Source organism: Solanum dulcamara, chromosome 1 (genome assembly GCF_947179165.1).
Source record: "Solanum dulcamara chromosome 1, daSolDulc1.2, whole genome shotgun sequence".
Taxonomy (NCBI): domain Eukaryota; kingdom Viridiplantae; phylum Streptophyta; class Magnoliopsida; order Solanales; family Solanaceae; genus Solanum; species Solanum dulcamara.
Window position 1 is genome coordinate 9,168,793 of NC_077237.1, and position 26,622 is coordinate 9,195,414.

General features: G+C 35.3%; 1 protein-coding gene and 2 pseudogenes across 1 annotated transcript; all 3 read right to left on the reverse strand.

The window, feature by feature from the left end:
- Positions 1-535: 535 nt before the first annotated feature.
- Positions 536-11,146, reverse strand: LOC129901164 (uncharacterized). The gene is made up of 8 exons (XM_055976292.1): positions 10,851-11,146; positions 8,205-8,307; positions 5,933-6,040; positions 4,819-4,928; positions 4,602-4,709; positions 4,465-4,510; positions 4,111-4,242; positions 536-1,082 (listed from the first exon to the last, which is right to left on the reverse strand). Exons 1-8 carry the CDS (start codon positions 11,057-11,059, stop codon positions 999-1,001), a joined length of 900 nt encoding a protein of 299 aa, XP_055832267.1. The 5' UTR covers positions 11,060-11,146; the 3' UTR covers positions 536-998.
- A 6,941-nt stretch (positions 11,147-18,087) lies between these two features.
- On the reverse strand, positions 18,088-24,464 carry LOC129901176 (uncharacterized; annotated as a pseudogene).
- On the reverse strand, positions 24,092-26,048 carry LOC129901195 (uncharacterized; annotated as a pseudogene).
- Between the last annotated feature and the right edge of the window lie 574 nt (positions 26,049-26,622).

Consider the following 26,622-nt stretch of genomic DNA (forward strand, 5'->3'; position numbering starts at 1 on the left):
CAGGATAATATTGAAATGTGGATCTTCAAGCCCAGCCCAGGTGCTACACTAAACTAGGCGTTACCTGGGGCCGCACGACTCAGGCAGACTCTCTACCCGTGCGCTCCATCAATCCGCTGTTCATCGATAGACGAAGCTCTCTCTTTATCATCTCGTGCCAGATGCAACTAACACCTATGCTTTCTAATAGTGTCATAACTTTTAAAAATCATACATGCATGCAGTGACAATGAGGTTATGAATAGACTCATAAGCTCTGGAAGGAAATTTGGGGAATCAATCTTATTTTGATGCTTTAGTCTTTGATTATAAAACTATTCTCAAAGAGTTATTTTATTTTTCTCTATAGTATATTAAGATATCAACGAATCAGGTTCCTCATTGTCTTGCTAGAACATCTGTTTCTATGTCTGGTTCGATGGAGTGGGATACTACTCTTCCATCTCTCGCCACCGATGTACTAGCGCTTGATTTGAACAATGCATGATGAAAAGATCTTTAAAAAGGAAGAAGGTAACAGCATGAAATATATAGGTAGTCTAAATCTTTGTTTTGATATTTATCATTGAGTTAAGAGGAGTTACTTTCCATGTTTACACAATCAAGTGAAAAGGGTACTTTCGAAAAGCTACATCATCCTATGTGAAAACCACCACCCCTCCCCAATATGGGGAGAAAAGATGAAATCAGAGGTTGAAAAAAAAAATTCTCTAATAAGTTCTACAGCACAACCATATCACGAATGAACGATCACGTTAGAGCCACCACGTAAAAAGTAGTTACAAACTTGAAATAGAAAAAATCAAGCTCACCAATTTGTAAGTACAAACCCCAGATTGACACCTTTGTGATGGCATTGAGGTATTAGCTTTGTGATAATTCTCATGCCCAACTAAGTGAGCAGTATTCTCTCATAAACTGTTGGTTTGATTCGAGTACACAACTTTCTTCATGTGCGGTTATCAGGAAAAGATCAGATGCTCTTTTGGTTCCATATCTCATGCTTTCCAAACTCGGACTGTGCTATCTACAGAAGAAGTTATCATGCAGCTTTCTTTTGGGTGATAACTTACGCTAGTTACCTGCAAGGGAGAAGCATCACGCATTAAAATTACCCCAAATTAGTTAAGTTGTATCATTACTATAGCATCGCGGAACACTTGAAAGAGGGGTGTGAACATGTAACACCTGAAAATCTTATGCACAATGGGATCAAGAAATCATCAGACTGAACTGGAATATACTGATCAGTGAGAAGGTTAAGAAAGCAGTAATGCATGATTATATTTTGTATGTTGGCCACAATGGATTTTCTTTCTACTTCAGTAGCTGGGCTTGTCCCATTTTTAGATGATAACAACTTATAAACTTGTCAACCAGAAAACAACTCCAAAGAAAGTAAGATGGGTGACAAGGAATTTATGAAGATTGAAGAATAACCACGCATAGTGTATTTTATGCCAACTACAGTCCATAATATGCAGCATACTGCAACTGAATACTGTTTCATATGAATGCTAACAGTTGGAAATGGAGCTAACTGAGGATATATGTAGGGGCAAACAGATTTAGAGTCCTATCTGCAAGTATACAATGAATAAAGGACGTTTGAAGCATACAAAACTTCTATCTCTAAAGCCTTTTTCCTTACCCTTCTCTATTTTTTCTTAGTGGGTACTTTTACCTGTTTCAGTAAGAATAGCTCGAGTAAAAATAGCTAAAATGTCAACAATATCCTTATGAAGCAGACTAAATAGGCTCTTTTCAAATTTTTAATAATTGCCTTGCTCAATTATTTTAAAAATTTTGATTTTTGAACTTCTAAATCCATTTAAAAAATAAGAAAAAGCTACAAATGACCTTTTCTCCTTGGCTAGCGACGAAGTTTATATTTTGAAATAACTGGGATGTCATTGGAAGGTGCTTTGGTGGTTTGAACAATTACAACAACTACAACTATGCCTCAACCCCAAACCCGAGATTGGATTGGCTACGAATCTTCACCAATTATATCTTTCCATTTAAGATCATCTCAACATATTATACTGTGATTTACAACAACAACAACCCAGTGAAATTCCACAACGTGAGGTCTGGGGAGGGTAGAGTGTACGTAAACCTTACTCCTACCAAAGTAGGACGGCTGTTTCCTGGAGACCCTCGGCTCAATAAAAGCATAAAAAGATGTCAGATATGGCTAAGAAATTAAAAGCGTTATGGGAAAAACAAATAACGAAAGCGTCACAGATAAAATAGAGCAATCAAAGTATAGAAAATAATAAATAATAACAGAAATCAGAGTGTACTAGCCTTCTACCCTAATGTGGGTCCTCCACACCCTCCTATCTAAGGTCATGTCCTCGATAAGCTGTAACTGTGCCATGTCCTGTCTAATCACCTCTCCCCAATACTTCTTCGGCCTATACCTACCTCTTTTGTAACCATCCATGGCCAGCCTTTCACACCTCCGCACTGGGGCATCTGTGTCTCTCCTCTTCACATGCTCAAACCATCTCAGTCGCATTTCCCGCGTCTTGTCTTCCACCGAGGCCACTCCCACCTTATCCCGAATAGCCTCGTTTCTAATTCTGTCGCTCCCTGGTGTGCCCACACATCCATCTCAACATTCTCATCTCGGTAACTTTCATCTTTTGAACGTGCCGGTCTAACCATCACTTTGTAGAACTTGCCCTTAAGTTTTGGTGGCACCTTTTTGTCACATAGCACTCCGGAAGCGAACCTCCATTTCATCCACCCTACCCCAATACGATGTGTGACATCATCGTCAATCTCCCCGCTGCCTTGCATGATAGACCCAAGATACTTGCAACTACTTCTCTTTTGGATGGCCTTGGCACCAAGCCTAACTTCCACGCCAACCTCCTGAGGTGTCTCACTGAACTTGTACTCTAAGTACTCTGTCTTGGTCCTACTCAGCTTAAACCCTTTAGACTCCAAGGGATGTCTCCAATCCTCCAGCTTAGCGTTAACTCCGCTACGAGTCTCATCGATCAGGACTATGTCATCCGCGAAAAGCATACACCATGGCCCCTCACCTTGAATTTGTCGCGTCAATCCATCCATCACCAAGGCAAATAAAAACGAACTAAGAGCTGATCCTTGATGCAACCCCATCACCACTGGGAAGTGCTCTGAGTCCCCTCCTACTGTCCTTACCCTGGTTTTGGCCCCCTCGTATATGTCCTTGATCACCCTAATGTATGCCACAGGTACACCTTTAGCCTCCAAACATGTCCATAGTATTTCTCTTGAAACTTTATCGTAAGCCTTTTCTAGGTCGATGAATACCATATGCAAGTCTCTCTTCCTCTTCCTATGCTGCTCCACCAGTCTCCTCATAAGATGGATGGCTTCTGTAGTTGAGCATCCCGGCATAAATCTAAACTGGTTTTCTGAAATAGACACGCCTCTCCTCACCCTTATCTCCACCACTCTTTCCCACACTTTCATAGTATGGCTTAGTAGCTTGATACCTCTATAGTTGTTGCAACTCTAGATATCCCCTTTGTTTTTGTATAGAGGGATCATTACGCTCGACCTCCATTCTTCGGGCATCGTTGCCGTTTTAAAGATGACATTAAATAACCTAGTCAACCACTCCAAATCTACCGAGCTCACGCTCTTCCAAAATTCCCCAGGAATCTCGTCAGGTCCGGTTGCTCTTCCCCAACGCATCCTACGAACAACATTCTTAACCTCCTCGACCTTAATACTCCTACAATACCCAAAATCGCGACGCCTCCGTGTACGTTCCAAATCTCCCAACACAAAGTCTCTGTCCCCTTCGTCATTCAAGAGTTTATGAAAGTATGACTGCCATCTCTGTTTAAGTATACTGTGATTTGAATAATCAAAAGAAACATTAATCTTAATGGGCTCCAACAGATTGTACTAGAAGTGAATGATTATGATGAAGATGAGAATACAAGGCTATCTGGGGCAACAGAAGTAGACAGCACAAAAGTATAGAATAAGCAACAGCCAAGAGATTAGAATGATATTTCCTAACTAATTAGGTTTGGGATCCTCCAGAAAATAGAATATATATTTTGTAGATAGTCTGCTAGATGCATCTAATAAATACTTTACCACTAAATCATGCGCTCGGAAGCTGGATACAACTGACGCATCTACCAGATCCCAGAGGTAAATATAGCCATCTTCCGAGCCGCCAGCCACATGTGCATCACTGTTTGTAAGGCAGCAGTCTGTTTTGAAAGACTTCAAGAAGAAAACAGTTAAACAGAATCGTTAGCGACTATTACACTGTTTTACCTGGAAAGTAGACAAATCAAGAAAAGAAAAAGGAGAACCACCAAAGTGCCAAAGCAGGGATCTTCTAGAAAAAAGTTCCTATTTATTAATTTATTTTTTGTAACAGAGAGAAAAATGATTGCTATAAGAACGATAGACCCCCACTCAGTACCAGGTTTCCATCCTAACCTTGCAAATATGGCCCTTATATTCTTGCAATAGTTCGCCACTAGACCTGTTGAAAGCAATTAGAAATAAGACGGTATGAATAACAAGGGCTACCAAAAGCAAAGGAAACAAGATGACAGACTTGCAAAAGAAATTACCTATCCAGAAGTCGAAGGGTTGAATCTAGACAACTTGCTAAGATACAGTTGCCATCATTTGAAAGAGAGATACAGTTGACAGGCTGACCCAAATTATCAGATATCTCTCTACAGAGAACATATACATTACATTAACTAATAATCCTATTCGAATATTACATCCCGGAGCAGAAATGAGAAAGGAAATTAACGATGTTAACATATAGGCAGTACATACCTACCAACTCTGATGTCAAATGTTCGAACAGTTCCGTCAACACTTCCAGCAATTATCTCAGTTTTTGTGAGACAAATAGACATGACACTATCTAGAAAGGTATCAATGATCTGCAAATTAAACAAAACCAGCTCAAATGTTATTCGTTAAAAGACCAAAAGCAAAAAAAAAAGGTGGCACCAAGGGCCTCGTAATAAAGGAGGAAAATTAAAATTTTGCTCGACATCCCAAGTAAGGCTAATTCAACTGTCCTTGTTCAATTTCTCATGGAGTCAAATTCTCGTCTGTATGTGTCAAATCAATGGATCCGTCTTGAATGTCCAGACAAAGAGCAAGACAAGCATAAACACCCTCTTTAACTTCTATTATCATATGACATGTATGGTTAGGTTCCATTTGTACATTGGTGGAATCTGGCATGTCTTGGCCAAACGTTTCTCATGGGCTCAATGTTTCAGTTACCAAATCTCTCTCTCTCTCTCTCTCTCTCTCTCTCTCTCCTTCTCCCCTCCCTATTTCTTGTCAATTTTCCTGTTCTCATTTGATTACCTGCGAGTGTTGATACTGAAAATAGTCCATGGATTGCATCTTATACAACATATTGCATTGAGTTTATTTCCCTTGTAAGTTTTTCCTGTACAGTCCTACCAATTAAAGATTAAGTACTTTTTTTCTTCCTCTTAACTTACTTCCAAATAAAGCTAAAAAGTAGATCAGTTGAGGAACAGTTTATTAACATAATCCAATGTGAAGATGCGTTCTGATTTTTGTGACTTCTGTCTCATTGCAGTGTTAAAGGGCATTGAAATAGAAGAGAAAGTACTCTCCCAAGGGAAGCAATGGATAGGTGTTTTTGAGGTTCAATTGTGGCACAAGTCCTTCCTTCCATCTGAAACACTAAGAAATCAAAGCACCATTCACAACTCAAAAACAAACCTCTAATCCCATCGGCCTAGACATGGTGTTTAACATGAAAATTGCACACTTGATTGTCCACCCAATTTATTTCCTCAGATCCAACTTATTTGGTTTATATGAAGTTTAATCCTAACTTTTAGTGCTACTGAAGATGTTTAACCAGATAGATCTTGCAAAGCAAAGAGAAGTTATTCACCTGAATTGGTTCAGTGCTGCGAGATTTGCAATCCCAAACACGCAATGATTTATCATATCCTGCTGATACTACAACAGAAGCATACTCATTAAACTTCACAGCATTCACCTGGCAGAGAAAAGAGGAAACTGTTAAACAACCAGTGGATGCACTGCTGAATCATTTAGATGCAAGGTAAAGAGTTAGAGATTATGCTTTTAAAATCAAGATAGCTTCTAGCAGAACCCACAAAAAATAGTCACTCTCTTTAAATACCTGAATGGCTCTTTTTCTTACAAGTACTCTGAGCTACATATGGTACACAATGGCATTAACTGGACAGCTGTGGTTGAATTTTTTTGTGCATTATACGGTCATACATTAAGATAGTGAAAACAAACACTTATCAGAACTTTGAAGATATATTTGAAATGGCAACACCCAGACAATGGGATTTGGTTAAGTTTTGGATCCAGCAGAACAGAAAAAACCTTCTTTCGACTTTAGTGGCAAGAAATCTGACATGCCCGCTTGAAGGTTCAGAAAAGGCTACAAGAAAATGACCTCCAAGGCCGCAGTTACAAAGGAAATGCCAAAAGAGAAAGGTATGAGCATAATTGAAACAAATCCGGGCCAGATTAAGGCTACAATAACAAATCAACAGTAGAAGTTCAGTTTTTTTTTAATTTCATCTAGAACTTGAAAAGCGTAGTCGTTGTTGATTGAGGCATAGTTGTAGTAATAGTTGTTGTTGCTAGAATTTGAAAAACACAAAAGACCCAATTCACTTGGTTTAACCCAAAGATGAAGCTTTGAAGCATCCATAAAAGCAAAGCAGAGCTTCACAAGAACATAAATATTTTCTTTTTAACAAGGTAATGTTAACACAAAAACATAAATATGAACTACAAAATCTCGAAAAAAATAATAGTTATAAAGCAAAAAGGATTTCACATAGAGGACTAAAGTAACTTCACTCTTCAAGGAAAACAAGATACGTAATTTGTAAGTTTTTGATACAATTAGCAAAAAGTAATCAAATAAAAGAGGTAATTGTCAAATTCTTTTATTGGTGACATAAAGGATGATTAAATAGCTATAGCTTCAGCACCTTAACGTTAACAGTTAAATATAAATCTGAACACCTAAGAGAATTTCTAGTCAACTATTTAACATAATACCGGATTTCTTTCTACTCATTCATGTTCTACATTGATATGTAGGAAAGCTTAAGACAATCAAACAGAGGAGCATAAATCTGTAGATGTTTTGTCCTCTTGACCAGTTTTTGTTGCCTATGTACTATGCCAAATAGGATTTCAGATTCTTATCTACAGCGCATTCTAGCCAAAGCAAGAAGCAATTCCGAATTAGATCAAGCATGATTAAGACTTCAATCCTAAAAGCACCACATTAGATGTAATCCAGTTCTGGAAGCTTCCACATAGAAACGAGATTGAAATTCGAAGTCAATATTGCGGCATCACAAATATAACAAGAAACAAAGATATCAAAGCACACACAAAAAAGAGTGGAATCTTAAAACAGTAAGATAAATTTACTCCTAGGCCATGAACCATGACATTCTACCACCGGTTTACATTGAATAATTTGAAGAACACATAGAATATCAAGAACCCTGACCCTATATTTGACATCGGCATCGTTTAAGTTTTATGTTGACGTAAATGTTTTCAGAGTTCTGCTTTTCCCCTTTCCAATGTTTTCTACAACTTAGATGCCTTATTCAGACAATCTCTTTGAATGAAGAAATTATTATTAAATTATTAGTTTGATAAGTTAAGTGAAGAAACTATTACACCACGACAAGGATAGTGATTCACATTTCCAATGGTAGTCATTCCGTGCTTGCTTGATAGTATTCATGCTAAGACTACTCTTCACTACTGCCACTACCATCACTAAGTATTGCCATGGGTTATCACTATTTGCAGCTAGAAATTAATGCAACCTTCTACTAATCCTATCATCATTAGTTCACCATCACCACTCCAACACTGCCTAGTATAGATTTAGTGTCAATCAATATTTCCTGAAGCAGCTCCAACCCAACCCGTCTTCCCCCCTATTAGGATTCCTTTTAAAGATACTTTTCTATATATGTTTCCAGGGTTATACTGATACTTCCTTCACAAAATATTGCTGAAAAAGATCTGCCTCCATATCATATTTACCAACTGATTGGAACAGACCTTCATGTATTATACTCATTAAAAATTTCCAATGAAGCTTTCTTTGCATTCTGAAATTAGGAATAAGAATTTGTCTCAACCTCACTGTCATGGCCACGAAATTTGCGAATTACATGACCTGTTGAGACATCCCAATAAAATACTTGTCGATCGCCACCACATGAACAAAGTTTTGAATTGTCCCTACAATAGTAACAGTAGAAGCATGTGAGCCATCAAATTTTTTGCATCATTAAAAAGACTTCGGAATCAGGCCAAAAGAATGATAAAATCAAATTGTATATTCTAAATTCTAGAGACTTGTATACTTGAATGTACACAAGGAGATAATATCCAGCTTAAACATATAAATGCATGCAAGATGTTTTTTTTTTACAAGGCATGATGTGTTACCATTTACAAAGTTTAGTTCTTTGCATTGACTATTCCCTTTTTTTTAATCTGTATATTGACTTTAAACTTTTCATTCATTATTAAATAAGCAGTTGACAAATACAAGTGATAGCACTTAGATGTTTAAGCTTTATAACAGGTTCTAGTTGAAAAGTTCTCCTTTGAAAGTCCCTGGGTAACTAAAGGTTCAAGTGCTTCTTTTGGAGTAGGAACCTGGAAGCACATGCATTCATTTTGGAGCAAGTTTAATGATATTTTGTTTTCTCACTTGGAAAGGGAAGGGAAATTAGCTTTTGTGAAGACGCTTTGTTGGGGCACTCTCCTTTAAAAGAATTTTTTGTGAGACTTGCAGCATATCTTCTCAATATAATGCTGAGAGAGCTGAGTACTGCTCAAGGATGGGATCTGTTTCTGAGAAGAAACTTGAATGATTAGGAAGTACAAACTACATGTCAACTTTCTACATTTGCTTAATAACACTTCTCTGAACCAATCAAAGATTGATTCCATTACCTGTAGAGGTCAACAAAATGGTAACTTTTCAGTCAAAACATGCTATAAGTTGCTATCCGCTTTTGACATTAGAGATTTTTGGCCTTGGAAGAAGATTTGGCACAATAAGTGCCGCTGAAAGTATCTTGTTTCACTTGGTTAGTGGTTAAAGAAGCCTAAACCACTCAAACAAACCTTCAACGATGTGGTTTCCAACTTTGTAGCAGACCCCCTTTGCGAAAAACATCCTGACGATTTCGATCATTTGTTCTTGCACGGTAAGAACTCACATGTAGTGGATCTTGTTCTATGGAATTCTGGGAGTAGCTTGGTCTATGGAGTTTTTGAAGAGCTCGATCAGAGAGAGACTAAGTATTCATACAAAAAGAATCTAGAACACGATTCCTATTACTATTTGGTGGTCAATTTGGACCGAAAGAAGCTACAGACATGTTGAAGGCAAATCAACAAATATACTATTAAACTTAGCCTTGAGTTTAGAACTCTTTCTTTGCTAGCTTTTTGGTGCTACCTGGTCTTTATAAAAGATATGGATGCCATGTTAGATATGATTGGGAAATTGCACAATTTGTAACTAGGTTTTGACGCACTAGCTTAGTGTTGTGCTTCTTTTTACTAATATCTTTTACTACTGATAAGAAAAAGTTTTGGCAGCAAGATAAAACCGTAATTCATATTCTATCTTCAGGTGCTGAACCTGGCGACGCTCTGTGTAACAAAATTTAGTTTAAATAGGAATAAAACTTAGTCTCAGGTTCTCCTCACTAGCTTTTATAAAACATCCATGGATCTTCTTGTGCATTAATGCTTGATTGGAGTAGATGAGGAAGGATGGAAGGAGAACTGTACCTTTAGTTTCTTTTTGGAGTACCCATGAGGTCCCTAATTGTAGATATGAATGTGTGGCTTTTGTACAGAACCATATTATGGTGTATGTTCTCTTCTTTTCTTATATTGCTAGTGTAGGTAAAAGAAGAGGATAAGTGAATAAGTTGACGGATAAGATACCTTTCTATGTTCAGCTTTTTTAATCCCTCTGAAGGTTGATAGGAAGTAAGAAATATATACTCAGTTCAAATTGAACGTGCACATTTCTCTTTTAGTTCGTATCAAATTATGTCCACTTTTGCAAGAATAAGGTATTTACAGAATCACATGATATATATATATTCCTTAAAAGGTTCTACAAGGGAACCAAGATCCTTTAACAATTGTCCAAGCAATTTCTCTAGTTTATTCTACAAAACCAAAAAGCTTACATAAGACCACGCATTCTCTCAACAAATACTATACAATGCAAGATTTAACCTTTCTTCATCTACCCCAAAAATCAACATTAGACATTCAATTTAAAACAGAGGGAGTAACTTTTACTCTCTTTCCAACCATCCCAAACAAATTAAAACTAAGAATCCTAGAACATCACCTGGAAGAAGAAAACCAATCCTATCTTTTACATCCCCTCATCTTTCCTAAAACCAAATACTACAATTTAATCAAGCATAAAGGACATAACACAAAAAATGTTTTTTCCACCCTCTACATTGATGTAATGAAGAACCACTAAAAGAGAACGTGATTATTCACACTCTCCAGCTGAATAACTTATGATCCTTTCTCTCTCCATTATTCCTTTTTTGGTTTCTTTGCACGGTTAGACTGATTTTTTTCAAATGCATATTCAACAAAATAAGGAATTCAAAAGAAAATTACATAAATAATTCACAAGTTTATTCACAATATAATAGATAGCGAAACGCAACTGTACGGATATTGAAAAAATTTGAGAGAAGAAGAACAGGAAAAGAGAAGAACGTTACTGAGTGACATGGACATCGCGGACTTCACGGCCGTGAGCTTTGTAAGTTTTTATGTGAATTCCACGGTGAGGATTCCATAGCCGTATAGTACGGTCTTTGCCGCAGCTCAGGGCATACTCGCCATTGCTATTGAACCTCGCTGCCAAAACAGCTCCGGCGTGTCCTTCCAGCACGTGTACCTTCTGCTTCGGCAGTTGTACAGCGGTCATCTTCGCCTGTAACGGACTCTGTAGGGCCAAATCAACCAAATATAATGGGCTTGTATCCCAAAGATCTTTTGGGCCCCCATACAGAATAATATAAGGGGTAATTGGAAAAATTACACGGAGAAGAAAGGAAAAAGTTTATTTTCTTGAGAGAAGTTGCGCTGGAGAAGAAAGATGAATTTGGGCCTCATGGCTCAGCGCTTACGCAATTTCTTCGGATATCTTAGAAGATACGGTTACGCAATTTATTAGACCCTAGATGCTTCTCCTCTTTTTCAAACAAAATCAATTTTTAAAATTTTGTTCGTGAATTCAAAAATAATTTAAACGAAAAAGGCTTGAATATATTTTTCTATTATTTTCTATTGTTCGAATTTATTCTTGCTATATTATTTGGTTATATGAGCCTTTATTGTCAATCAAAATTTCATATATACTCCTAACTTAACGGATTGGACATGCGGAGGTTAGAGAATGAAAAATTCAACCTAAATTAAATAGGATTTATTTTGTTTCATCACTAATCCGTTAAAGAATTTACTCTCAATTAAATTTTTTAAAACTTAATAAACATTTTTAAAGAAACAATGAGACACTTTTGGATGTTCTCGTCTCAGGATTCGATAAGTTGATGAAATTTAATCATGTCAGTTAGCATAAGTATTTCAATTTATACGTCATGCATTTATTAATCGCCTTTCTTGTAAATTTCTACATTATAATGTTTTATTAATTTTTATATTGAAGAGGAGCCTTGGAGTAACTGGTAATGTTGCTATCATGTGACCAGGAAGTCACGGGTTCAAGCCTTGGAAACAACCTCTAGTAGAAATGCAAGATAAAGCTGTGTACAATAGACCCTTGTGGTTGGGTTGTTCCTCGAATCCTACGCATAGCGGGAGCTTTAATGCACAGGGCTGCCTTTTTTTTAATTATTATTTTCCTTTGCAGCATTGATTTTTTTTAATTAAAAAAAACTATTTTTCTTTTTCTTTTTCTTTTTGATGCATTTTTTAAAATAAAAATATCCTTTTTTTCTCAAAACTTTTTCCATATTTTTTTTCATCTATCAATATTGAATGGTGTAAAAATATGTATATATAATATACAAACAATTATATAGTGCATATGTAATGTATCGATATTTTATAAATAGTTCTGCACAATATATATGTAATGTATTGATATTGTATAAACATTTATGTAGTGTATATGTAATGTATCGATATAGTATAAATAATTATGTAGTGTATATGTAATATATCGATATTGTATAAATCGTGTATAAAGATGTATCAATATCATATAAATTATATATAAACATGTTATATAATGTACAAATAATTATGTAGTGTATATATAATATATCGATATTGTATAGATGTGTTTAATATTGTATCGATATTATATAAACAGCTTACCAAAAGTCATAGAAAGTATATATTGACTATACAATATAACTTACCTGTACATGAGTTATACACCGACTATGCATTGTGGTACACTAAAAAAACTGAATATAACTTAACTATACATGAAGTATACATTGATTATTCAATATCGATTAACTTAAAATTACTTCTAAATAGTCCTAAGTTCTAGATATGAAATCCTTTCGATATTTTTAACCTTTTGATATATAATTTATTCGAAACTATAAACAAAAAATTTTCGAGCCGAGAAAAATAAATAATCAAGACCGGAAAAATTGGAGTAAAAAAGTGTAATATTTGATTTCAAAATGTAGTGCGTGTTACAATATCTATGATAATCCATTGATTCTTCAAATAATATGAAACACGTTGAACTTGAATTTGATTTAGAGTCAAGGGCTTGAATAGCTTGATCTTGAATCTTCGTCTTCAAATTTGAATTTGAATTATTCGTCACGAACACTTGTATGGTTATGACGAATAGTAAATATGAACAAGTAACTTGATCTTGATCTTCTTGATATTCTTCTTCGTTCTTGATCTTGAATTTGAACTTGAATTTGATTACTTGAAATTTGTAGCTTTGTAGAGAATTTGCAGTCTTTGATCCACGAGCTCTCTTCTTGCTTCTTGTTCTTGAAAAAAAAACCTTCTCAGAATAATGAGGACCCTTATTTATAGTTGTAGGGAGTGGTATGAGGGTGTGATTTGATTGGTTGGTTTGAACTGACCAATCAGATTTCTTTGGTGAAGAATTTTAATTTGATTGGTCAGAACATGTCACATATACACGTGAAATTATTCTAGTGGGTCATTTAATTTGACTTAGATTGCCACATAACTTCGGCACGTGGCATGATTTTAGTGGCTTATTTAATTTGACTTAGATTGCCACATAACTTCGACACGTGACATAATTTTAGTGGCTTATTTAATTTGACTTGGATTACCACATAATTTTGGCACATGGCATGATTTTAATGGCTCATTTAATTTGACTTGGATTGCCATATAAATTTGACACGTGGTGTGATTTTAGTGGTTTATTTAATTTGACTTTGATTGCCACATTATTTGGACTATTTTCTTAAATTTAATATAGTCTAAATTAATTTATGGATTTAAATTTAATATAATTTTAATATTTACAGAAATAATTTATATTTATGGTACATTAATTTATTTTTTAAAAAGATGCAACACATACAAAAGAAGAAGCAACAGACGCAGAGAAGCATTAGCAGACAAAGAATAAGAAAGAATGTAGAATATATATTTTCAACAGGTCATGAAGGGCTACGTGTGAAGCATTAACAGAAAAGGAAGAAAAAGAAAGAACATGGAATAAAGGCCACGTAGAGCCACGTGTAAGTTTCTTGGCATTTTTTTAAAGACAAAAGGTCATGGCCATTTTTTCGTAAACAAATTTGCCAAATGGCTATGTGGGTACTTATCCCATAATATAAAGGAATCTTTACGCAAATAGCCAGACATATTAATTATTTATTTTTTCCTAGAAAGTATACACATAGTTAAATAAAGGAATAATTTTAAATATGTACAATAAACTAATTATTTATAATTTGGTAGGAGTCAGGTCTGCGTACACTCTACCCTCCCCAGACCCCACGATGTGGGATTTCACTGGGTTGTTGTTGTTGTAAACTAATTATTTATAATAAATATAATTATATTTTATTTACATAAAAAATTGTCAAAATCATAAGAAATATACAGTAACTATACACTGACTATACAATATAGATTACTTATACATGAGACTAAATATACATTATGATATACTCAAAAACTTAATATAGCTTGACTATATATGAAATATACACTGTCTATACATGCCTATATAGCGAATGACCTTTTTTTTGTAATTACTTTGGCCGAATGTCCACTGGGTGTAATATTCCCTTAATAAATACTATACAATTATTTAGATGGTGATAAAATCAAGGAAAAACTGACTGCCCAATAAAAACAAAATAATTACAAACAAGTACCCCTTTACAATTCATACCCCGCAAAACATGAGATTCGCGAGCAACATATCGTCGTAGTATCAATATACTGATATGGTATCACTGAGGCTACTTCAGTCCTTAATGATACCACCACAGTATATCTATATACTGTCATGGTATCATTGATGTCTACTTCAATCTTTCAGCTACATCTCCTTGAAACTATCATATACCGGCATGGTATCATTAAGGATTATTTCATATAATCAGTAATAATACGTGCCTAAAATGTATGATCCTTTGTTAAATGGACCATATCGAGGAACAATCAAAAAAGGGACACCCAAATACTAGTTGCAACGGATATGGAATAGAAAGTTTGAAATTTATTAAGTTCTGGGGTTCAATAATACCGCTTATCCTAGTGAATTTTACGGGCCTACTGGACCAGATACTCCTCAAATCATATACGATACCATTGCAATATGTGAAATATCAATGATGCCATCACATAATATCATATATAATAGCATGGTATCATATATATTCTTTGATGGTATCATAAAGATTTTTCTAAGTCATTTCATATTGCATGAATGATACTACCACAGTATATTCGTATATTATAATGATATTGAAAATTCTTAATGAGACACTTTTAAAATCCTCAATGATACCATTATAATATATTGATACCTTGTCGGTATCATATAGGATTGAACTCTTTTTTTAAGAAATAAAAATAAAACAATTAAGAGAAAATTATTAAAATTACAACCTTATTTATTAAACTAATTAGTAAATATATTCTTTGTGATACTCCGTCGTTATGTTGATACCATATCGGTATCATATAAGACTGAGCTTAATCCTCTGTGATACTTTATCGGTATATGATACCCTATCGATATCATGTAGAGTGGATGCTGACGTTAGCATGTTGTCAGCGCGCGAATTTAAAAATACTTAAAGGGGGTATAGGGGTAATTAGTTTGGCCGAAGGGGCATATAACAGAATTATTTAGGAAATGAGTATAAAGTGGTAAATAGTTTGTTTAAAGGGTCCATTTTGTGTAGTTTTCCTTAAAATCAAACCCAACCCACCTAATCCATCCAATCTGTTGAAGTTTGGATGGATTATTGACCCGTTTATTTATCTGCTCAATCTATTTCATTTGAATTCATTTTAACCCATTAAAATTAGGTTGATATGTAATCATAATTGGCTCATGAGAAATCATGTCAAAATATTTTTTAAAAAAATTTGATATGTTATATATAGCCATAATAATGAAAAAAAATATTTTTATTATATACTAAAATATTTTAAAAGAACAAACTATATAATTAAACTTAGTAAAAATTGATTTGGGTTGAGTTGGACTTGACCCATTATATGACCCATTACCTGACCCGTTGTGATCTAAACAAATTTGAATTGGGTTGATTCTTGACCCATATGATCCTAATCAATCCGTCCAATTGTCACCCCTACATATATTATATAGAGAAAATTTCAGGAAAAATAATACAATTATCTAACTTACATATAAAAATATGGCCCCAATATTTACATTACAAATCTTTAGCCAAAAATTCAATCCGGTATATAATAATTTACAAAACTTTCATATATATTTTTAATTTTTTTACAAAAATGTTTAAAAACATGATGCACAAAATTACCAAAATAAATATTTTTGATAAATCAATTGAGATGGATATCGAAAGTAAATTATTCAAATGAATTTTGGAATAGAAATTCAGTCCCAAAGTGGAAAAGGTAAAATTTTCATGGTGGAAGGTAGCAGAAAGAAGGCGTCTTTGATGTGGCTTTGTGAAAGAAAAATTAAAAATATGTTCTTAGCAATGACGAAAGTTTTATTACGGAGAAAGACATAAAATTGGGCTAATTTAGATAAGCATTAAAGTTTTGGCTAAATTATGTAAAGTATTTTATTAACTATACTAGACTACAATTATTTTCGTTTTATTCACAGGCTATTTATAGTTTAAGTGATTGGTGAGCAATTGTTTAATTAATCAAATGAGATAAAAATAAATAATTTATAGTATCATTTCATAACTAAATTGCACGAAGAGCTAACATATTGCCACCAAAGAATGTGTTGGTATGAATGACACTACTCATTCCTTAATCAGAAGTTTGGGTTCAAGTCATGAATACGATTTTTTTTTTAATAGGGAGTGCTTCCCTTCGAATAGAGTCCTACATGTGTCAAATCCAAATTAGTCGAGCTTTAATATAAATACTGAACATCGAATGACAAAAATAAAATAAAATGAAAAGCTAACACATTCGTGGCCCCTCTGTCTCTCTTTACATGAGATTAATTTCTCATTCAATGTTCACTTTAGTAGAATCCCATTATTGTATGTCTTAATTATCCCATGGCTTTTGGGTACCATGTAATAACACCAAATACATAAGTTTCAAAAAATGTCATTTACTCATAAGAGTCCTCTCCTCTCCCCTTCTAAACCCCTATAAAATCCCCTAATTCACTTCCAACTTTCCCCATCTTGATATTCCTACTCAAGAAAAAACATTACCATGGGTTTGAAATGTTGCACTTTCTTCTTAATCATGTTAACTTGTTCAATAATCACAAATTTGGGCAATGTTAATTCATCTAGAGACATACCAATATTCCTTGCAAGACATGATGAAGCAAGTCAAGGGAGTATAGTGGAGTGTTTTAGTGCAATTGCAGAGATAAAATCATGCACAAATGAGATAGTTGCTTACTTTACAATTGGTACAATTGATATTGACTTGCCTTGTTGTCAAGCCATTTCTGTCATCACACATCATTGTTGGCCTAGTATGCTTACTACACTTGGGTTCACTCCTGAAGAAACTAATAGGTTGAGAGGTTATTGTGATGCAACTCATCATAATGTTTCACCTAATAATTTTGGTCCTGCCCCTTCTCCATTGTTGCTGCCTAATTTGGATATTATAAATGAGTGATAATGTTATTATGCCACTGAGTTATATGTAGTTTAATCTATTTACGTACTTTTGACGTGTTAGTGTGTTTGGAAAAACTTATTTTTCCATAGCTCCAATATAAATATGGTTGTTAGTTTGTGAAGATTGATATGGTGTTGGATGTATTTTCTCAATAAGTCTGTTTTATTATACGCTTCCACAATCTCAGATTATTTGTCGTAATTTATAAAAATAGTTGTTTCAAATTATTTTATCATTTTAGAAGTTCAAGATAAAATTAATTAATTTTTTCCATTTGATCCTTAGTTATAGTAATTGTTTATGGACGCTACAAACACCTCAAAATAGTCAAAAGAGATACTTCTAATAAATGTTTTTTTTAAGAGAAGTGTAAAAGAGAACTACGACAAATAATTTGATATGTAGGACCAATTTTACCGCCCTGCATTTTCTGTCAGTTATGAAATCCGTAAGTTTATTTGACATACAATGAGATGAGGTCACCTTGTGATCCTATGGGATTATAAGAAACAGGAATTTTTGGATTGATTGAGAACAAGTGCTAGCAGAGAGTCAAATTATTGGTACATAAAAAATTGTTAAGCCATTTATCTGAATTAGGACTTCAAATTAAATAGTTAATTCAACTTGTAAATCTATATACATACATACATAACTGATAACTGATAAGAGAAAGTGTACAATACAAGAGCATGCTAGCTTCTTGTTCAATTTGTAAAACATATACATCTACTAACCTACCTTGGTAGGAGTAAGGTCTGCGTACACTCTACCCTCTCCAGACCCCACGTTGTGGAATTTCACTGGGTTGTTATTGTTGTTGTTGTATACATCTACTAACCAGAAGTGTGTGCTAGGATGGTAAGCACCCTCCACTGACCGCTTCCAACCTAGAGGTTGGGAGTTCGAGACTCCAAGTCACCAAAGGAGTGAAAAGGTGGGAGCTCCTAGGAGGGGGTAAGAAAAAAAGACTGATTGCCTATATAGCTCTATGAGATGCCTTTTCCATGTTTAGTTGTCAAAGGCCTATACATTTACAAAGGCAAATCGAGCACCGTTGAGAGTTACAAGTCAATTTACCCACAGTGCCAAAAGCATTTCACCATTATCAAAGAGACTTGACGACTGCTAGACGCCAGCATTATCACTTATAGAATTGTCTGAAATCAGTTCTTGTTACCTGCAAGAAAATCAATACACCATCGCTTTTTCAGTTTAAGAACATCAGAGTCTTGCTTCTCCACTGAGTGTTTAGAAGTTGATGCCATTTTTTTGTCTTCAGGTGCCACATGCTTGGGAGCCATCTGATTTTCGCAGTTGTCCGGTTCTTTGATACTGCACTTGGATACATAAGTTAAACTCGAGCTTATGAACGTGTTTATGTCTTTCTTTTCCTTAACTTCAACCCATTTGTCATCCACCCAATCTCTTGAAGTTCTCAGGTTCTTCCTTTGAATCTCCAGTAATATGTTCTCGCCTATTATTGAGAGAAGAAAAATACCTTGGGGCATCAGGCCATGACCAACATCGATCATTCAAAATTCAGGAAACAAATTAGCCCGAAGCTAGGCCTAGTGTTTAAAACTTTTTCCACTGCTGAGTTAGGAAGCCAATTTATGACGATGCTGAGCTTAGACATATGATTTCAAGTAAGAATTAAAAATAATCATTGGCTGTTGAGTTATCCTTACGCGAAGTTGCCATGCATCAACCGATAAGCAAGAATTCTCCTTTTATTCCTTGTTTTCTATTTCTATTTAAACTTTTTAGTTTTTTGGGACTGTTATTTCTTACCAGGGAAGTAAACCTGAAGATGACCGCTTCTACAGACATCAAATCCAGCAACAACACCTTCCCACCACCCGTCAGACCACCAAGCATCAACAGCAGATCCTACTTCAAAAGAATAGTCAGAAGAGTCCTCTAGAGGCCAGGGCCGAACTGTTAGGCGTCCTGTGCATCTCATACCCAATTTATCAGAGCCTGCAACTCTGTTGGAAGGAATCCATTCCTATAAAAAAAGGAAAGGTGATGAGGAAACAGGGTGAAGGGAGAACGGCAGTGCCGTAGCAACATACAGCTCAGGGTAGCTAGTATAGGTTAAAAATTATTTTTCATACGTATATATTAAATCTTGAACACCCTTAACAAAATTTCTGACTTCGCCACTGGAGAACGGACAGTCAATATACGTAAGTAGATCATAAATTACAGTCGCAATGGTTAAGGTACCTCAAGCTTTTCGGGACCATCACAATCCTGGATGTCATCATATTGAACTTTCAGACATTTTTGTGATACCTGTAAGACCTTACACCTGAACCAGCAGCCTTTCATGCCACTATCGTGGCAAAGAACCTCTAAGTTGTCATCAACTCCAAAAGACAGCTTATATTGAGGCTCAACAAGCTGAATTCCAATCGGTCCTATGCTTGGAAATTTTACTTTTAACTTTGGGTAAGTTGGTGGTTTGGATTTTGCTAATCTGGTTCCCAGGAATTGACTTTCTGATACCAGAATGGCCACTCTCATCGAAACTTCTACTCCCACTAGGTCCTTGCGTTGAAGGATCTTCTCGGATTATATTTTTTGAGACCTCATCAGATATGTGACCAGCAATTAAAGCACTTCTTCTCTTTTCACTTATCGGTGTATCTACAAGATAAGGGAAGTCAAATTTACTATAATGTAAAGTAGATTAAAGTTGAGATAAGTGCAATTTATAGCATTCTTCATACAGAGATCCAATTGTATACAACATCAACAGCTCAAAAAACATAAGCAACTTTGCAGCTTATATAACAGTTTACTAGGGATTCAGCTAAAAACAGGGACGTTCAAGGACTACAATTCCATAGGGGGCTATGGGGTAGATCATGTATTGTCCATTTACTCTTCAAACAAGGATTATCCATCTCTGGGATACAAAGAACTACCACCTGTACACAGCTCTATGTTAAATCAAGATGCACAACTAAATTGAAAATTCAGCTTGTGCCTGGAAGACTGAAGTCGGGAATAAAAATCCCAAAATAAAAATCGAACTGGAAATATCTTTGCACCATCTCCCAGTGCTCCCTCCCCAAAAAACCCACGGGAGGGAGGCTGCTCTACAGAAACAATATTTACAGAAACAATAATCGCGACATAATTAGTTTCTTTCCTGTCGAGGCATAAGACATGATCTGTAGCCAATGAATAGTTCACAAAAATGTGAGACTGATATTACCACATCAAATTGATAAATTTTGGACATTCGCTGAACTTGGAACATTGTTGCTTTTAGTTTTAGACGTGATCATAAGACATATGCTTCTCTAGATTGATCAGGTGTAACCAGCAGCCAGTAATCTATGATCAGCTTCTTCAGGAAATGCTAAATATTAGAAATGAGAGCATTTTATGCACATGTACTCCAATAAATACTGTGAATCTCATGAAACTGAAATCATCTGAGGAAATGCTGAATACTCGAAATGAGAGCATTTGATTATACATACCTGAAATAGGTGGTGATCGGTGATGCTTTGAAATCAAAAACGTCAGCCATTCTACTACCTCCTTTCTTGCACACCACTTTGTGTCAGAATTTATGGTACTTGTATGCCCGAAAGCATCCAAATAATCCTCTGAGACAACATATAGCATGTGCCTTTTACTTCTTTCAGTACCCACCACAGCAAGGATTAACTCTCCTGAGGCATCCTTCAAGTAGTAGTGCACAACACGACAGCCCTTTCCCTGAGAAACAACGTGCTCTTCCCACGATATAAATACATGATTATCTGTATCCATCTTGATGCCACAGAGAAACAGTTTGGATTAATCAAAACAGTTTGGATTAATCAAAAACAGCCCAGTTCTTAAACACCCTCATCCAGAAACATAAACAATCATTTTGAAAAAAATAACAAGAAGTAACAGAAGTACAAAAAACAACAGATAGTGAAAAACATCAAAGGACAAGAAACTACAGGGGCAATAGTATGACTACTAATATGAATGGACGGGAAGAGTCATGAGCAAACATAATCCACCTAAGTTCTGTTACAATTTAGGACGCGGTCGAACAAACAAAAAATGATTGTAACTAAGAACATCAGATATAAAGAAGATATTTTTCCAATGATTAGCTCCTGATGACCATATAAACAATGAAAAAACAAGCATCAAACCACAACTCCAAAAGAAACACAGACAGAATTTTGCTTAATCCAAATATAAACTAAACTTAATTCCAGAAACTTCAGCTATAACTCAGCTAAAAAGAACATATATATTTTTTCAAGAATTACCAACCAAGGATCAAATTCACAATGAAAAACAACAATGAAGCCCAAACCCCCGTGCAAAAGGAAATGGGGTTTGCTGATTTCAAAAGATTAACCATGTGCAAGAACAAAAACACACAACATAAACCAGCATTAAGAAGACATCAAGTGATCACACTTACAACAAATAGCTTAGGGTAGGAAATAGAAACAAGCAGCAAAAAAGAATCAGGAATTCAAGAAAAAAAGCTAAGCACCTAACTAGTACTAACTTATCTCAAAAATAGCAAAAGTTTGTTGCTTAACGGAGAAAAAAGCCAGAGAATGCTGAGTTGGGTTTTTTGTTTTACAAGAGGTGACAGTTAGGGAAAAGGATAGAGTAAAAGAACAAGAAAAGAAGAACGAGAAGGGGGGAGAAAAAGCCAAATGCCATTGTTGCCAACACAAGTAAAAGGTTGAGCTTTGGGTTTTTGTTTGAACTTCTTTGTGACATGTGGGAGCAACAAGAGGGAGAAACTCAAAACTGAAGCTCTTGAGTTTTGGCCTTTACACTAAACAAAATTAGTGTGACAACAGTATTAGTCACATAAATTTTATTCCAACATTAAACTAAAAAATCCAATCTTGAACTCGTCATGCTCATGTTAGGTCGAGATAGTGCAGAACCACCTGCCTCACTCCCCTCCTCCCCCCCCCCCCGCAAAATTCGATCCAATTTATCGTAATTGATTAGTTCAGAGTATTAATATTGCAATTGTAAACAGGTGCAAAGGCATATGTTCAGAAATTAATTTCAGTTAAAAGGAAATTAATAAACTAAAAAATAAATGTTGTCCAAACATTTTATCAATCAAATGCCAATGCCGAGCCGAGTGCGATGAGGGCGAACGGGGAGACTCTTCTCATCCCATTATGAGCTCAAAGAAGTGTTTCTATATATAAGCACAAAAGTCCTCGTTATTACCAATGAGGGAGAAATGAACTTTTTTCATATTTCATTTTCCCTCAATTTCCCAATTCACTTTATAACTTATTTTTTAAGGTTTAACCTTTAAAAAAACCCAACAATCTCCCACATGAATGGGGAATATCTATATTATGAAAATATGCACGAAAAACTGTGTGATATACAAATAAGGATTAATCACATCTGAGTAAGTAGGTTTTCCTTTGAACTCTCTTTAGCGAACAGACATCGGGTATACTTGATCAATCGGTATATTCAATATCTTTGAACCATCGAGCTTTGATATACCTAGGCAACATGTGTCAAACAATTAACCGTTAGCTGTTCTTGGTTGTCATTGTTGTGTTCAATTCAGCCATGAACACCTAGTTTTATGTGTGCATAGAGAACTGACCGTACACTAATTCTACTTGAGGCAGCTTACACCTCACACTAACATGAGTGATTTCTAAACGTGTAACCCGTAGTTACACTATTTGATCATGTCATGTGACTCTTAGATATCATTAAAAAGTTGTAGCAGTTTATCCTTGTTCCTAAACATTGTCTTATCATGAGAATAGATTTAGTTTAGCAACAATATTGAACTGTCATTCATAACTTTATTTAATCTCCTTGAACCTAGATTATGGGATCTCCGGCCAACTAGGTAATTTATAGGAACAATTTTGGCCCTTTTTCCGTAATTTGAATTACAATCCACCCAGTCAAAAGATAGAAATAAAATTGCAACCTAAGAAGAACCAACTAAATTTACAAACAAAACAATCGCGATAGTGGTAAAATGTAAGAGCTTTTTGCCAATATGGAAAGAGTAAAGTATACAGTTTGGTGTTTTTTTATAGGCATAGTACATAAAAAGACACTCAAACTTGGCCTAAGCTGGCAAGTAAGCACTATAACTTTGAATATGCACATCTAGACACCTCAGCTTGTCTCCGTTATGTCAATTGAACACTCCAACTTACAAAATAATCATCTAAACACCTCTAAAATTTATGTGTCACATCAACGACCGATGTCTATGAGATACAGTGGAGACGAGTTGGAGTATTTTGTTGTCAATTGAGATCAAGTTAAGGTACCTAGATGTGCACTCACAAAGTTGAAGTGCTTAGTTGCCAGTTAAGACCAAGTTTGAGTGTCTGTTTATGTATTATGCCTTGTTTATAACAATTGATTAAAACTGAAAAATACTTATCTGCATTTTTCAAAAGAAAAAGAATAAGTTTTTCGAGAAAAATGAGTCGGTTAAATTGTAAGAACATTTTGCTCATCTTCTAAAATTAAAAAAGTTGTAATAGTTTTTTCAAGAAAAAGGAAACTGAAAAACAGGTGGGGCGACATATTTAGAGAGTTAGATTAACATAGCAAACTTATACTCAGAGAAAACTTCATAAAGCTACAATTTTAATACATATCTGATGACAGAGTGTACAATACAAGAACATGCCAACTTCTAGTCCAATTTGCAAACAAAACGACAATAACAACATCCTCACTATAATCCCATAAGTGGGGTCGAAGGAGGGTAGTAAATATGCAGACCTTACTCTTGAGGTGTAGAGAAACTGTTTCCGATAGAAGAGTACTTGCCTATAATCCCTAAGTTCTATAAGGTGCCTTTTCCAAGTTTTGTTGTTAAAGACATATACATTTACAAAGGCAAATCGAGCACCGTTGAGAGTTACTTACAAGTCAATTTACCCACAGTGCCAAAAACATTTCACCATTATCGAAAAGAACTGACGACTGCTAGATGCCAGCATTATCACTTGTAGAATTGTCTGAAATCAGTTCTTGTTATCTGCAAGAAACTCAATACACCATCGCCTTTTCAATTTAAGCACATCAATGTCTTGCTTCTCCTCTGAGTGTTTAGAAGTTGAAGCCATTTTGTTTTCTTCAGGTGCCACAAGCTTGTGAGCCATCTGATTTTCACAGTTCCCCGGCTCTTTGATACTGCACCTGGATACATAATTTAAATTCGAGCTTATGAATGACTTTGTCTTTCTTTCCCTCAACTTCAACCCAATTGTCATCAACCCAATCTCTGGAAGTCCTCAGGTTCTTCCTTTCGATCTCCAATAATATGTTCTCTCCTATTATTGAGATTAAAAAAAAAACACCATGGAGCATCAGTCCATGACCAACATCGATTATTTAAACTTCCGGACAACAAATAAGCCAGAAACTAGGCCTACTATTTAAGACTTTTTCCACTGCTGAGTTAGAAAGCCAATTTATGACAAGGTTGAGCTTAGACATATGAGTTCAAATAAGAATAGAAATAATTAGAGACTCCAATTTTGCATCCATTGGCTGTTGAGTTATCCTTAAGCGAAGTTGCTATGCATCAACCGATAAGCAAGAATTTTCCTTTTATTCCTTGTTTTCTAATTCTATTCTAACTTTTTAGTTTTCGGGGGCTGCTATTTCTTACCAGGGAAGTAAACCTGAAGATGACCGCTTCCACAGACATCACATCCAGCAACAACACCTTCCCACCATCCGTCAGACCACCAAGCATCAACTGCAGCTCCTACTTCAAAAGAATAGTCAGAAGAATTCTCCAGAGGTCGGGGCCAAACTGTGAGGTGTCCTGCGCATCTCATGCCAAATTTATCAGAGCCTGCAACTTTGTAGGAAGGAATCCATTCCTATAAATCAAGCAAAGATGATGAGGAAAGAGGGTGAAGGGAGAATGGACAACTCAATATATGTAAGTAGATCATAAGTTAAGTATATAAACTTAAGTTATATTTGCAGTGGTTAAGGTACCTCGAGCTTTTCAAGACCATAACAATCCTGGATGTCATCATATTGAACTTTTAGACCTTTTTGCGATGCCTGTAAGACCTTACACCTTAACCAGCAGCCTTTCATGTCACTATCGCGGCAAAGAACCTCTAAGTTGTCACCAACTCCAAAAGACAGCTTATATTGAAGCTCAACAATCTGAATTTCTACCGGTCCTATCTTTGGAAATTTTATTTTTAAGTTGACTTTCTGATACCAGAACGGCCAGTCTCACCGATACTTCTATTTCCTCTATGTCCTTGCATTGAAGGATCTTCTCGAGTTATATTTTGTGAGACCTCCTCAGATATGTGAGCAGTCATTAAAGCACTTCTTCTCTTCTCTCTTCTCGGGGTGTCTGCAAGATAAGGGAAATCTAATTTACTATAATGTAAAGTAGATTAAAGTCCAATTTTATACAGCATCAACAACTCAAAAATCATAAGCAACTTTGCATAAAAATAAGGATGTTCAAGGCCTAGAATTCCATTGTCGGCTATGGGGTAGATCAATTAGGTGTAATCTTAATTTTTATGAGAACATAAGCTTTAAATTCTTCATGTGCATATAACCATCAAGAAGAACAAAGAATTCATTACTGAAATACGACAACAATATTATGATAATATTTACCAAGTACATTACACCAAAGGCTAGTATAAATGATCCTGACCTATAATTGGAGGATTTATTCAAAAAAGGTTCAGTCGTGGCCTGCAGTTCTTTAAAGAAAATCTCCTCTAAAATCGGCTAGTAATTAATTGGGATCTACATAAACAACAAAGCACCACATAGAACCAATACACCAATGTCAATTAAAAGCAAAGCATACAGAGGAAGTTTAAACATGCATCAATATTATTATATTAATAAGATTACCAAACATGAATGATAGTAAGGATCACATGTAGATGCATAAGGGGAAAATGAAAAAGGGAAGAAAACGATAAGAAGAAGATAAAATCTGCATACTGCACATTCAACACAATGGATCTTTGGAACATCGAGACATGAAATAAAAATAAAAGAGAAAGGTTTATTGTTCAAGTGAAATTCTAAAATGGTGTAAGAAGCAAAGGGCAGACTCGTTATTATTACCTTTTTAAGGACAACTTCATTATTTGG